Source organism: Etheostoma cragini, chromosome 19 (assembly GCF_013103735.1).
Source record: "Etheostoma cragini isolate CJK2018 chromosome 19, CSU_Ecrag_1.0, whole genome shotgun sequence".
Classification (NCBI taxonomy): domain Eukaryota; kingdom Metazoa; phylum Chordata; class Actinopteri; order Perciformes; family Percidae; genus Etheostoma; species Etheostoma cragini.
Window position 1 is genome coordinate 3,405,406 of NC_048425.1, and position 13,507 is coordinate 3,418,912.

The window sequence follows — 13,507 nt, forward strand, 5'->3', positions numbered from 1 at the left end:
TACTTTTTCAAAAATAAGCTTTTAAACATTTTATTTAGACTAGACTTTAGATTAAACTCAATAAGATTAAGCTTCAAATCCTTCATATGCTATGAGTTATACTTTTGGCAACAGTTCCAAATCTTCCTCCATTCATTCTCATGTTTAACATCCTCCACGTTTCCAAACAAAATGCAGAGCGAAGCAGTGTTTTAAATCGCTCATATGCCCACATTTTTAAGTTTATCCACATTAATTTTATATCCATATATTCACAAAGGCCTTCTAGTCCTCATGAGGAGGTCATTTAACTGATAACACATTTTTTAGGCTTTCTGATCCTTTTATTTGACAGGTCTTCTCTCAGTGTGTTTAAATGCCACAGACACTCGTTAGCTTATTAAAGAGATCAACTGGCCACTGACACACACACACACACACACACACACACACACACACACACACAGACAGATAGACGCATACACACGCACACACACACACACACACACACACACACACACACACACACACACACATATACTGACACATACTCACACATACACACACGCGAAACACTCACAGATAGACAAATAGACACAAACTCAGTGACACACACACACACACACACACACACAGACAGACAGGCACACACACACACACACACACACTCAGTGAGACAAACAGACAGACACTCAGTGACAGAGAGACAGACAGATACATACATACATTCACACACACACACACACACACACACACACACACACACTCAGTGAGACAGACAGACAGACACTCAGTGACAGAGAGACAGACAGACACATACATACATACACACACATACACACACACACACACACACACACACACACACTCACTCAAGGACGCAGACAGACACCCAGTGACACAGACAGACAGACAGACACTCAGATGGGCTTTGCTGTTGTCTTCACGATTCCTTTTAAAATAGACAGACAGAGATAAAGTGGACAGAGATTTGCGATAAGCAGCAGCCGTGCTGAACTGCAGTCTGCCGACGTCTAGCTAGCGCTGTGTACCGAACGGATGTCGCTCGCTTGCCACCGCTGTGCCACTGCTGTAATACCTACAACTTTCACATATTATGGATACAATTCAACTTCTTAAAAACCAAAAAAACTTTAATTTGTTGTGCATTGTTGGTACATGAGTGATACTATGACATGAAATTCAAGGTAATTTAAACCATTCATACCTTTCAAACTATCCTCACTTCTTCATTACTTACCAATTTAAGCTATTCATCCAGTTTAGCTTTAGCAATTTAGCTATTCAGCATTCCCACGCATTTTCTGCAGGAAATGGATACTAGTTTATTGTAACTCTTCTCATAAAATACCCCTTTACTGCAATGCCAGCCTTTGTCACTTTTATGTGGCTTATTATTTACCACATATGCCTGGTTTTGTTCAGTATTATAATATCATTAAAAAAAAAAACAAGCTGCAGTTTGAATTGCTTAACTTCTTTCACAGGAAACGTCCTTGCTTCTCCATATCAGCTTTTCTTCACATGTAGGTTCTGGTGGAAAATAGAGATAATACCCCACCACAACACCTTGGCATCTGCAGTTATCAACATCAGTTATCTGCTTCCATTGTTGGTGTCCAGTTTGGCCTTTTCTCCCACAAGACCTTTCTCAAAGGCCTCTCCTGATTCTGAGGTCAGGGTGAAGTAAAAGGCAAACAAAAATTCAACTTTGACTGCAGAGGCCACAGAGATCACTGGATGCAAGGCACATTCAGTGACCACAGAATGAACAAGAAAACTAGGAAGAAAAAAAAAACAGTTCCATGGCTGAATTTGGATTTGTGTAACTGTGATAAAGTTTCTGTTAGTTAAGAGAGCCATCTGTTGGACTCAATGCAACAATGCACTTGCTTGAACAGTTTATATTGGACAACTTCACTTAGAAATAAAGGCTCTATTTGTACAGGAATCTCGTACAAAATTATAGCTTGAATGAAAGAAAAGGAAGCTATTAATTGAGTAATTTGAGATAATTCTTTAGAGTTATATCACTGTATTATGTTCTGTGCATTATAGTACCTGATAGAGAAAAAACATTTTTTTTTGTCCTGACGGTCAAAGCAGCACACGTCAAAAAATGGCGTCTTGTAGCATCTTGACATGATGGTGTAATCACGAAAAATGAAAGTACCTTAAATAACGTAAAGAACTTTAAAGTCTAACTACCGTTTTTTCCAACATCAACCCGATTTTCTATGTTTTTGTGTCAAAGTGACTGATCTACAACAATCTTTGACATTGGTCGAGTATTAAGCAAGCAAAAGCAAATCCTAGGAGCTGTTTCTGGTTACACAGATAGGTCTCAAAAAGGTTTAGAAAAAAGCCCATCTCAGTAGGGATCCTTTACATAATGTCGGACACTTTGAATATTAATCTGAGCCTGTCAGTGGCACACACAAAAAAAAAGCATTTTAATGGACCAAACTGAAGATGCACATTTACCCTATACGGTTGCATTACAGCCCGGTCTGTGGCTGCCTTTTACACACACACACACACACACACACAGCGTTTTTACCCTTTAGATGGGTTAAACAGATTTCCTTTCTGGAGGGTAGTTTCACTTTTTTGTGTTTAACCACAAAAACACTGTCGCCGTCTAAATGAAAGGCACATGCAATAAAATATTTACACTTTCACCCGCGAGCATATTTGTGTAAATAGGGCCTAGTATGCTGCTGGATCAAGTTAAAAGATTTTTGCCCCTATCACTCACACACAAAACAGGAAACAGGGTCCAGGTTAAAATTAAATCAAATACTATATATATATATATATATATATATATATATATATATAAAAAAAAAAAGAATAACCCTTTGAATTTACCAAGCAAAATTAATCAAATAAACTCCCCATTAAACAATTTTTATACTTAGCTTTAATAACCTTATTTCCCAACATTTTTTAATAGTGACAAAATACCACCACAAAGTCCACTTAGTAACTACTTGCCCGTGTTGTGCCTTGCCATCTTAAACTTGAGATTACAGAGCAAATAAGTTTTAATACACTTTATCAAAAATGACAACAAAGTTTAGAAACATGCATTTATTTTATTATTCATTGTCACTCGTAATAAAAATTGCATTTCTTTTCACTACAACCCTTTTTGTTATTTAGCATTTAATAGTTAACCTTTTGACAATCCTTCATTGTGTTTGTTTTCTAAGACAGGCCAGTAGCATTACTTTTCTTCAAGCTTTTGGAGAGCCCTCCATCATAAATACATACAAAATGCAAAAATAACTCCGATAGTACACAGCAAAATGCAACGTCACAAGGCCTTTACAGATATATCCAACACAGCAGACTCCTCGTCCATTAAAATACTTTAGCAGTGTCTTTTTTCTTAGATTAGGCACAAACACATTATATCTAGTAATCTTTTGTGGTTTTTTTAGTCACACAAGTATAGGCTTTTTTGCAGGTTCTTTGTGAGAATTGCAGCCCTGATGCAAGACACAGATCCGGTTTTTAAAAAAGAACATTACAGAAAAAAAAGGAATACAAAGATAGGCACAAGAAAAGAAATATTCATTAGATGGCTGTGGTTTGACGTTAAACATTGAAGATGGATTCAACATGCATTTGTCCTCCAATGAGATAAATCACTCCGTTTAATATTATAAACCATTTACTCAATCAGTTTTCTTAAAAAGTTACCGATGTTCAATCAATTTCATTAGTTACTGTAGAAGTTCAATTCATTTTATTGTAGTTAAATTACCACTTAAAGTTACCCTCAGGTGGCTAAAAATACTTCCATATTCACCAGCTCCCTTTATCTCAATAGAAAAAATACATTAGTGACTATAGCAAACACATTTACCAATCTGCACAGTGCTTTAGCTCACAGAACAATTATTCAAAAAAGAAATCAAAAAAGAAAATTCAGTAAATAGACACATCCTCTCATCTGCACAACCCATAGTCACAGCCATGCAGGCCAGTTCCATTCAGCAGCTGCCTTTGAAAAGTGCTTTAACAGGAATGGTGAAAATCTGAAACCACAAAGACTTCCTCCTTCCTGTCTCGAGCTCATTATGGTTAGACGCCAAGCCGTAGATCAAACAAATGACCCATCGAATCGGCCCCTTTAGTCTCGTCTCTCAGTGCTACGCATATCCAAGTCTGCTCGAGTTTTTAGCGACACGTGCACGACTCTGCCACCATGTCCTCCAGCTCCCTGTACTCCACCTTCTTCTTGTGCACAACTAACACGCTCATGGGCATGTACTTGTAAGGCACGCAGGACGGAGGGGGGACGTCCCCGACGCCCAGGTCGTTGATGACCGTCTGGATGATGGCGTGGTTGGGGGAATGGAAGCCGTACGGGAGCACCCTCGGGCAGTTGCCCTGGCAGAACCGCGGGTTGTACACCGGCGGAGCGATGAAGTAGTGACCCCAGCCGAGCTCGTCGAACGAGAGGCGAAACGAGTGGAGCTTGCAGCGGTTCTTGGGCATGCTGGTTTTATGTTTGTAGTTGGGGATGTCAGAGATAATGGAGGAAGAGGAGGAGATGGAGAAAGAAGAGGAGGAGGAGGAAGCAGGTGCGTTTTTCAGAACATCCAGCGAAGTGTCTTTGGCCTCTGAAGAGGAATGGTCTTTGGAGCGGCGGCGGCGTACCGAAGGATGCCACTGCCCTATTCGCCTCATGATGTCTTCCCCTTCAGCCCCCAGCAAGTCCCCCATCCAGTCCTTTACTTCCCTTTCCTCCTCCAGGTACAAAAGGAGAGATGGGACTTCAAGAGGTTCACCTCTCCATCTTTTCCTCCCTCGAGGACGAAACCCCCACCCCCACGAGAGGCTGCCGTCCTCTTCATCATGCCAAGGCTCTGTGCACCAGTACTGGGCAGTGAGGGTCAGGTGTGCCCCCGGACCAAAGCTCTTCCCCTGCTGGACGTGCGCGGTGATGTCCGTCTCCGTCCACTGATCATGGGGCTCGAGATTGACCAGGCTCTCTTTGCCCAGCGACTTGATCTGAGCCCTGCAGCGCGACAACTTGAGGGCCTGGGTGGGGTTCAAGGTTGTGGTAGAGGATGAAGAGTTGAGGTGGATGAAAGAGGCTTTGATCAACTGCTCCGAGGGAAGAGTGTCAAGGCTGTACTCTACTGTGAAGCTGTAGTGGTGATCTGATGGAAAAGATTAAAAAAAAGAAGCATGAAATTAGACTTTATGTGGTTAATCCCTCTCTGACCCACCATCTTAAAAAGAGACTTTTTACCCAAGATGATATGTGTTTTCCCCCACTCCAAACTGGGGCATTGAGTGGGATTGTTTTGGGCATTTGACATGCAGGGAGTGTCTAACGTGCATTATGGGAAGTGTAATAACCAGCGTTTATTGGAACGAATATCTGACAAATATTTTTAAATCTTACTCCTTCCAAACTTGAAAAGGCAATATTATACTCAAAAATATAAAATTTAGAAAAAAATAACTGAAGCAATCTTTTTCATTAGAACTGGGTATATTTTGATAAAACCAGTTGAGTATAAAATACATGGTTTAGGTTGCTTCAGTGTTAGGACCGCCAACAGATACGAGGTTGGTAATCACATCATCTATGTAGTTTTATCGATCTACTCACCCAAGTTAGTCAGCTAGAAATAAGCAGCAACTACTTAGATCTTTTACCTTTGTAAAATAAGCAATTTTGGATGATGTTGATTGTATGCACTGTGTTAATCGTTGGACTGCTGCAGCTGTTAAAAGTGGACCTAGTTTTAAATTGGCCAACTTCATATAGGCTCCACTGCTGGGTGGCTTATGAATGCATCCCTCCAGGATCAATAAAGTGGTACCTTTATAGTACTTAATAATTTATTTGCTAATTATATTTTGTATTATTAATCTGAATCTGCAAAGTAACTGAAGTTATTAAATACATCAGGCTATATTTCGCATTTCCCTCTGAACCGTTGGAGTAGCAGCATAAGGTAGCATAAAATTAAAAAACCTACTCAAGTAAATATACCTCAAATTTCGGGTAGACTTACAGATACCTTGAAAGGCAACCAGGCCTAGTACTACTCCAATGTGACTCTCACCTCTGGACGCTGGCAGGTAGTACACCGACGACGCCGACGGCCTCAGCAGACGCACCGTGTTGGAGCCGAACTTCCGGTGCTGTTTGGGCCTGCCGTCCGGTTCGGCAGCGCTCCGGTACAAAGTCAACATGAACTGCAGGTTCTGGTCCGCTTTCTGCTCGTCCGTCAGCGGCCGGTGGTGCGCTCCTTTGTGCTTCGCGCTCTGATGGCTCCGACGGCTGCGCTTCATCGTGCGGTGATGAGAGGCCAGTTCCCGCCCGGCCACAACTCCGGTGCACAGCAAGAAGATGAAACAGGACAGGCCGCAGGCACGAAGTAAGCCGTGTTTGGTGCGGGTCACCTTCATGTTTGTTATAAAACCTCTGGTGCTAGCGAGCTCCACCAACGAGGCTATAATTGGCAACCATCCTCTGCACGGCCGAGGGCGTAAATTACAGGCTCACCTGATCACTGGCCATTTTTGACAGTTAACTTCCTGAATTTGAAGTGACCCCAATTAACCCCTCGGGATAGGAGCGTAAAGACACGTCACCGGTGCGTCAAGGTGCGTAAAGTGCGTCAAATGGGCCATTTTTGCGATTAATTTATTGCACAGATTATTTTAGTAAATTAAAAATCTTAAAAATCTTATATTCCTTCTCATTGTTAAATTATGTAGTAATAATAATAATAATAATAATAATAATAATAAGTTTGATTTAACATTCTCTTCACATTCTTCTTAAAACATCTTCACATTGTAGGCTACTATTCTTGATCAGGTCTAAACTGGAGGTCTACATTTATTCTCTTGAAGTGGACTAATGTGAAGACATTTTGTTCAGTTGTTGTCGTGCAGACATGAAACAGAACTCGTAAATTTAGCACCCCCAGAACTTTGATTCAAGATTAACTTTACAAAGTGTACGTTGATTTTCTACCAACCACCAGATGTGACCAAGCCAATAGTTAATAATCTACATTTGAATCAAAGCGATTTGTCCTACTTTGTTTTTCTAAGTATAGAAATAAAAGAAATCAAGCTAAACTATAAGGCAAAATACTTACTTACTTTTGAAAAGCTATTTCAGAAATAAAATAAATGTATTGTGTGGCAAAGATAAGCAGCAAACTTTACATTTTGAAGATCAGTGATTTCCATGTTTACAAAAATGAAGAGGACAAAGGTTACACATATTTAAAAGCACAAAAAAGCTAAACAACACCATTTAACACACATAATCTGCATTGTGTGTCAGGATGCAGTTTGATCATACCTGTTTAAAAGTTGGACATGTCCCTCTTTGGGGCCCCCTGGTGGCGTAATGAACATTTGAAACACATCTACAGTGCAAGGTGTTGACTTCATAAAATACTGTGCATTTACTCAAGTGTACTTTACTTGTGTATTTCCATTTTTTTTATGCAACTTAATACATTTACTCTACTACATCTCAGAGGGAAGTATTGTACTATTTACTACACTTATTTGACTTTTATAGTTACAAGTTACTTTTTCACATTACATAATGATAATATGCACTACAATTCTACATAGTAGTATACAGAGTATCTACAATTGGCTCCACGTGAATTTGTTTGTGATAATAACAGAATATCATATTCTATGACAATATAGCACTTTTAAAGGACACATTCTGCAATGTGAGAAGTGTGAGTTTTTCTTAGATAAAGTACCTTTATGCTTAATAAAAAGTGCATTTTTCTGATAATACTTCTAGTAAAGTAACATTTTGGTTTCAGGACCTTTAGCTATATGACTTAGTAGAGTATGGGATTTCTACTTTTGCATAAGTGAAGGATCTTAGCACTTCTTACACCACTTTTTCCTATCTTGTTCTTTTGGTTTGTTTTTGTATCCAGACTCCTCCCCGACTATACTCGTAGCCTCTGATTGCAGTTTTTTTTGAATAAGTTGAAGCCTGAGAAGTTGTTCTCCACGAGGAGCTGCAAAATGGAAACATGCTGTTTCTGTAGAAGAAAAGAAAGAAACACAAGCTGTTGAACATACACTTATTCTCACTTGAAAACAGCACTGACCACAATGCTACAGTTCAGAGTTTCTGAAAACAAAAAAAGGGTTGAAAAGAAAAAAAATATGGTCTGATCTGACCAAAACAAACTCCTCGTGGTCTGGATGAGAAGTGAGATGTCTGGGCTTGTTCACATCTTTGATTTTCTTCATGGTCCCCCCTTCACTTGTTCTCTCTTAAAACACACACACACATACACACACACACACACACACACACAGTTTGGTGGCGCTGCAGCGTGGTGACATTCCACAACAGTGATTATCTACAATCCCAATCATTTTAGTCTGCAGGCCGGGAGGGTGTGGGAAACACTACTGGGGATTGTAGTGAATGTCTATAAGCGTCTATGTCAGAAATAAGTTGAATTACTGTGATAGAGATCCTTGTTTAAATAAACACTTTTAGGCAACACCTGTCATTCTGTGAATGTATTCAATAATCTGCAGATGGACTTACAGCAACACATGTACATGTATGCTCGAATGAGGGAGGCTAGCTGTGAGAGCCTGTACTTTATCCAACTTCAGGGTCCAACATGATCATATCACAGAGACATGTTGTCCCTGTTAGCACAGACAACAGACATGCTTTGTATCTTACACATATTCAGCATCATACCTGAGCCACTCAAAGTCCAGGTGTTACGTGAATAATATGAAATGCCTAATACACTAATGTCTTCAATCTTGGACTGCTTTTACATTATTCAAAGAAAATAACAAAAAGCACTCCATTGTTTTGCAGTGTTTTCATGCAGTAAAACAAGGAACAGACCCTTTGTTGTCAGCCAAATAAAAATTGTCATGTGCAATTTGCTCCATTACATTACAAAAAAGATGGTGCAAGCAGTACATTTGGCTCATTTTTAAAAACCTGCCTGTTTAAATGTGTTTTTAGTATGGTGGTCATTCAAGCAGACTGGTACGACTGGAAAGTGTTTAGAAATGTGTGGGACGTGATGGCTAATGTTTTTGTTGGCATGCTGTAATATGTACTGTAGTTGTTCACACTGCAGGGCTTGAATGACAACTTTGAAAATATTTGCTTTCAAATAAAAAACTGAGAATTTTCCCAGAGTGGCTTAATTTCAGCTAAATGTACTTAAATTTGAAAGTCATTATCATGCAGTTGTTATGCAGCCTATTTTTGTTGCGGATGTAATTATATGGAAGTGACCTGTTGTAGCTGGTCAAGTTGAGACTTCTTTTGAATTAAGCTACATACTGTGTGTTGGGAACTATAATCTGTAACCACGCACCAATGTATTATGAAAAATCATAATATGCAAAGTTAAGTCACCTACCAGATGAGTGGAGTAAAAAGTAATAACGCCTCCTTCAAATGAGGTGAAGTGGATTTATAAAGTAGTAGAAATTGAAAATACCCAAGTGCAAGGACCCAAAAAGTACACTTGTGGGCAGTCCCTGACAGTGGTGGAAAAAGTACTCAGACCTTTTACTTAAGTTAAAATAGCAATACTGCAGTGTTGAAATACTATGTCAAAAGTGAATGTTTTTAATTGAATAAAAGTATTAGCATCTAACTTAAACTTTGAGTAGAAAAGTAAAACTACTCATCATGCAGAATAGCCCATTTCAGAATAATAAATATTGTTATTGATACATTCATGTGTTCATCACATTAATGTTGCAGCTGATGGAGGTGGGGTTGATATTAAAGACTTTATATAGGTAGCTTGTGAATTAAACCCAGGATCAATATCCTTTATTCAATATAACACATCATACTTTCATTATGGATTATCTTTTGTATTATTAATCTCGATCTGCAAATAATTTAAGGTATCATACAAAGGTAGTGGAGTAAAAAGTATAATATATTCCTCTCAATTGTAGTGGAGTAGAAGGATAAAGTAGCAGAAAATAGAAATAAATTCTTAGGCTAAGTAAGGTATATGAATAAATTCGGCATCACATTTTATAACTGTTGATAGATTTTGCAGGCGTAGGTGGCAAAGTTGCGGGTTTCATGTTTCAAAAGAGAAGCAGACATCAACTCACTTGGTTATTTGGTTGTAGTTGCCACCGTGAGCCTGCCTGTTGCGCTTCCAGCCCCTCCGTCCTCCTCGCTTCTCATTGGACACGTTCAGCCAGAGCCTTTGCTATTTGTGGGTTTTCCTTTCAATCAAATCCCGCCGTTCGAATAGTGGGCGGGGACCGCGTACCTCGAGTCACAAAGTTTTCCCAGAGATTTTCCGTCGAGCTAGCACAATTCACCGGAAGTATTTCATTTGAATGTCAAAATAAAAGCGTTATACCTGCTGTTTTGGGGTAAAATGCGCATGAGTAGCTGAAAGCATGAAACGAAAAGTTCAGTAAAATTGTGTGATAAAGTTTCAAGTTTGATTGCAACTCAAAAACACGCTAACTTATACTTTTAGTGGCGTTAAACACTTTTGACCGGAAGTCGCAACCGACACATTGGTCATAACGTCGGTTAGTTTAAGACACGAGCTAAAAACTTTTCCTCCCTCCCCCTCTTCCACTCACTCCGTCCACATCCATCCATTCGTTGTTGTTGTTAGAGCGGTGATGGAGAAGCAGAGGGACCGCGACCGGTGCTGCTAGCTAGCGACGATTCAAGCCAGGCTAATAAATAGAGACAGAGAGAAAGGAGAAGAGAACAAACGGACCGGAGGGAGAGAAATGGAAACGGTTGAGCAGCTCGTCTCTTTCCACCACATTCAGGTCCAATTGAGCGGGGGCGCGCCTTGGGGGTTCACGCTGAAAGGAGGGCTCGAGCACGGCGAGCCACTCATCATCACCAAAGTAAGTTGACCATGACATTATTGATTTATGTATGAAAATCTAAATGACATGAGCTAAAACTGCTTAAAAGTGTCCCTACTGTACTAACTCAAGTTTATACTGCACTTTGTCACATTTACATCACATTTGTTTAAAATGTATGTATATATTTACACTTTTGGTCTCATGTTTCCCTAGTATTTCACTCAAAATGACTGCAGGGATTTTTATGTTATAAGGATGTGGTTGTTGGAACACTCCAGCTCCACCGAAAGAGCAATTGCGGTTGTTTTTTTTTAGGCTTTTGGGACTGCTTTCTCATTCAAATAGTGCTGCAGATCCCTTGGTTTAAACTTTTCAACCCAATGCATATAATCTTAAGGTCTGCGCTAACTGCTTTTCCTGCATCCTCTTCTGTATATTTGACTTCTTCACAGCTAGTTCCACTCTTCCTCCTCCACGCCTGCAGAGAATTACATGTAATTGTCCTAAAGCTCAAGGAAACATCCGGGCAAGTTGATGTTTGTCAGCTGTCACATAATGTAATGCAGTGGTTGGCTTCTCAAACCTGGGGGTCAACCCGGTGCTAAAAGGTTTCCCAAGGGGATCCCTGGCAAAATGAGGCTCTGTTCGTCTTCCTGTCACTTCATTCACTGAATGTCCAAAACCACTTCAGATGGATTCTGAGGCAGACATGTGCACTCCAGTGGGGTGGCTGTGGGAATCCTTGAAAAGGAGGATTGTGATTGTCTGATGAGATTCTTTGAAATTGCTTGCATGCTTGTTTGTAACATATTTTACAGATTATGGACCCAATAAACCAAGAGTTAAGGGAGTTGATAGACAAGCAGATTAATGTAGTGTTGTTATTTGTGCGAAGCTCTAAGTGGGTGTGTTTTGGGGGAGTTTGAGGGCTTTGTAAGAGATTTAGTGTGTGCTTGCAGATCTTTAAACATGACCTGGTCTTGTGGAATAAAGTTGTGGGGGCCGATGTTTCCTCACGACCCCTTCTCACGGTTTCACGCTGCGGGCAGTGAGCTGCTGGAAATAAGGACAGTGTCTTTGAATTACTGCATTAATTATTGGTGTACGTTCTGCTGGGGGTGGTCTGTGTGTGTGTGTGTGTGTGTGTGTGTGTGTGTGTGTCTGTATTCAGTCCAGTGCATAAGTAGGTTGACTGACATTCAACCTCTGCTCTCCCTCCCAGTCTTTCCTTCACTGTCTCTCGCTCTTCACTCTGTTGAAAAGTTTCAGCAGCGGTGGTGTAAATGTTGGCCGGTGTACTTCTATATTCACCACAGCAGGGAATGGAAAAGCCTGGCTCAGTCATCTGGAAACACACACACACACACACACACACACACACACAGAGTAACACTGCCCCTGGGAAAATGTGACTGGGACTGCACAAGGAGATAAAAATCAAACTACTCTATGGCTGTTTTGTGTTCAGTGGCTAGTTAAAACACACACAATAAAGTAGCCCAGACGTTGAGTGCTGCACAGGAAAATGTGGTGCAGAAAAGTGTTCAATGATTAAGTGTTAAGTCCTCGAAGGCAAGAGGAGAAAGACAGGAACACAGATTAAAGGAAGAGTCGAGGTATATGTATGGGTGTGTATGGAAGACATGAGTGAATAAAGTGTTTTAGGTTTAGAGTTCCCCTCAGCCTCCACACACAGGTTTACGGTGTCTGTATGGACCACAGCTGAATACAGTCATAATCCTCTCACTTCTGAGAGAAAGACCTCCAATATGGCTGCCAGGGCATTCCTAATGCCACCTGAAAGCACTTTTTCAAAGCATTTCTTCATAACTTTTAGTCAATTGCCTATTTATCTTTTACACTTTGTCTATTTGACAAAATAATCTTAAGTCATGGGCCACTTGCTATTTTTTTCCACATCTTTCAGCCTTCATCTTGTCATGGAGTTAGTTAAGTTGCCATCATGACTGTTCAAAGGTAAACAAAGGGGGGGTATTCGGTATAATTTTTTGGCCTGTGCTGAAACAATTCGCAGATCAGGCAAATGAAAACTAGTCCACAACTATTTCAAGAATAGATTCATCTTTCAAGCCTTACAGATCACATCACACACACCAAAAAAAGGTCCCAGCTTTTCAAATGTGTGTATTTTGCTGCATTTTGCTGTATTATATCATTAATAATTGAATTTGTTTTGGTTGATTGAAAAAAAGAGACATTTTAAGGAATCAACTTCAGCTCTGAAAGCTTGTGATAGGCACTTTGCACAGTTTTCATAGAACATTTTAGTATATCCATCAATTTTCTGCCACTTTTCCAGATCTGGTTTGTGGTGGTAACAAGCAAAGCAGCCCAGAACCCATTCTCCCTACATACCAGTCCCTCCAGGATTTCACAGACTTTTTTTGAGATTGTTGCAGCCCAAAATGAATGATGTTGCGGAAGCTTTTGGAAAGAATTGCGATGAAAGATGCACTGTTTTTTGTATGTTTGTCGCAATGAAGTTGCGGGAGACAGAAAGTTGGAAAAAAAGTTCTCACTCCTGCTTGGCCATTGGCTCTCAGAGTCACGTACTGATACAGAGTCTGGCACGTGGGACTGCTAAGAATGGTTAAAGTAGCGG

General features: G+C 40.2%; 2 protein-coding genes across 2 annotated transcripts in view; one reads left to right on the top strand and one right to left on the bottom strand.

Moving 5' to 3' along the window:
- Positions 1 to 3,437: 3,437 nt before the first annotated feature.
- bmp15 (bone morphogenetic protein 15) lies at positions 3,438 to 6,616 on the bottom strand. The gene is made up of 2 exons (XM_034857172.1): positions 6,096 to 6,616; positions 3,438 to 5,177 (listed from the first exon to the last, which is right to left on the bottom strand). The coding sequence occupies exons 1-2, from the start codon at positions 6,439 to 6,441 to the stop codon at positions 4,189 to 4,191; spliced, it is 1,335 nt and encodes a 444-aa protein (XP_034713063.1). The 5' UTR covers positions 6,442 to 6,616; the 3' UTR covers positions 3,438 to 4,188.
- A 4,039-nt stretch (positions 6,617 to 10,655) lies between these two features.
- Positions 10,656 to 13,507, top strand: part of shroom4 (shroom family member 4) — a 63,243-nt gene continuing 60,391 nt past the window's right edge. The window contains exon 1 of the mRNA XM_034857024.1: positions 10,656 to 10,920. Coding sequence (XP_034712915.1) covers positions 10,798 to 10,920 — 123 coding nt within the window. The 5' untranslated portion in view covers positions 10,656 to 10,797. The remainder of the gene's footprint in view (positions 10,921 to 13,507) is intronic.

Excerpts from the sequence above, each read along its gene's own strand:
- bmp15 (XM_034857172.1), bottom strand. The coding sequence starts at position 6,441 with ATGAAGGTGACCCGCACCAAACACGGCTTACTTCGTGCCTGCGGCCTG. Across the intron at positions 5,178-6,095 it reads CTACCTGCCAGCGTCCAGAG|ATCACCACTACAGCTTCACA; the intron begins GTGAGAGTCACA and ends CTTTTCCATCAG.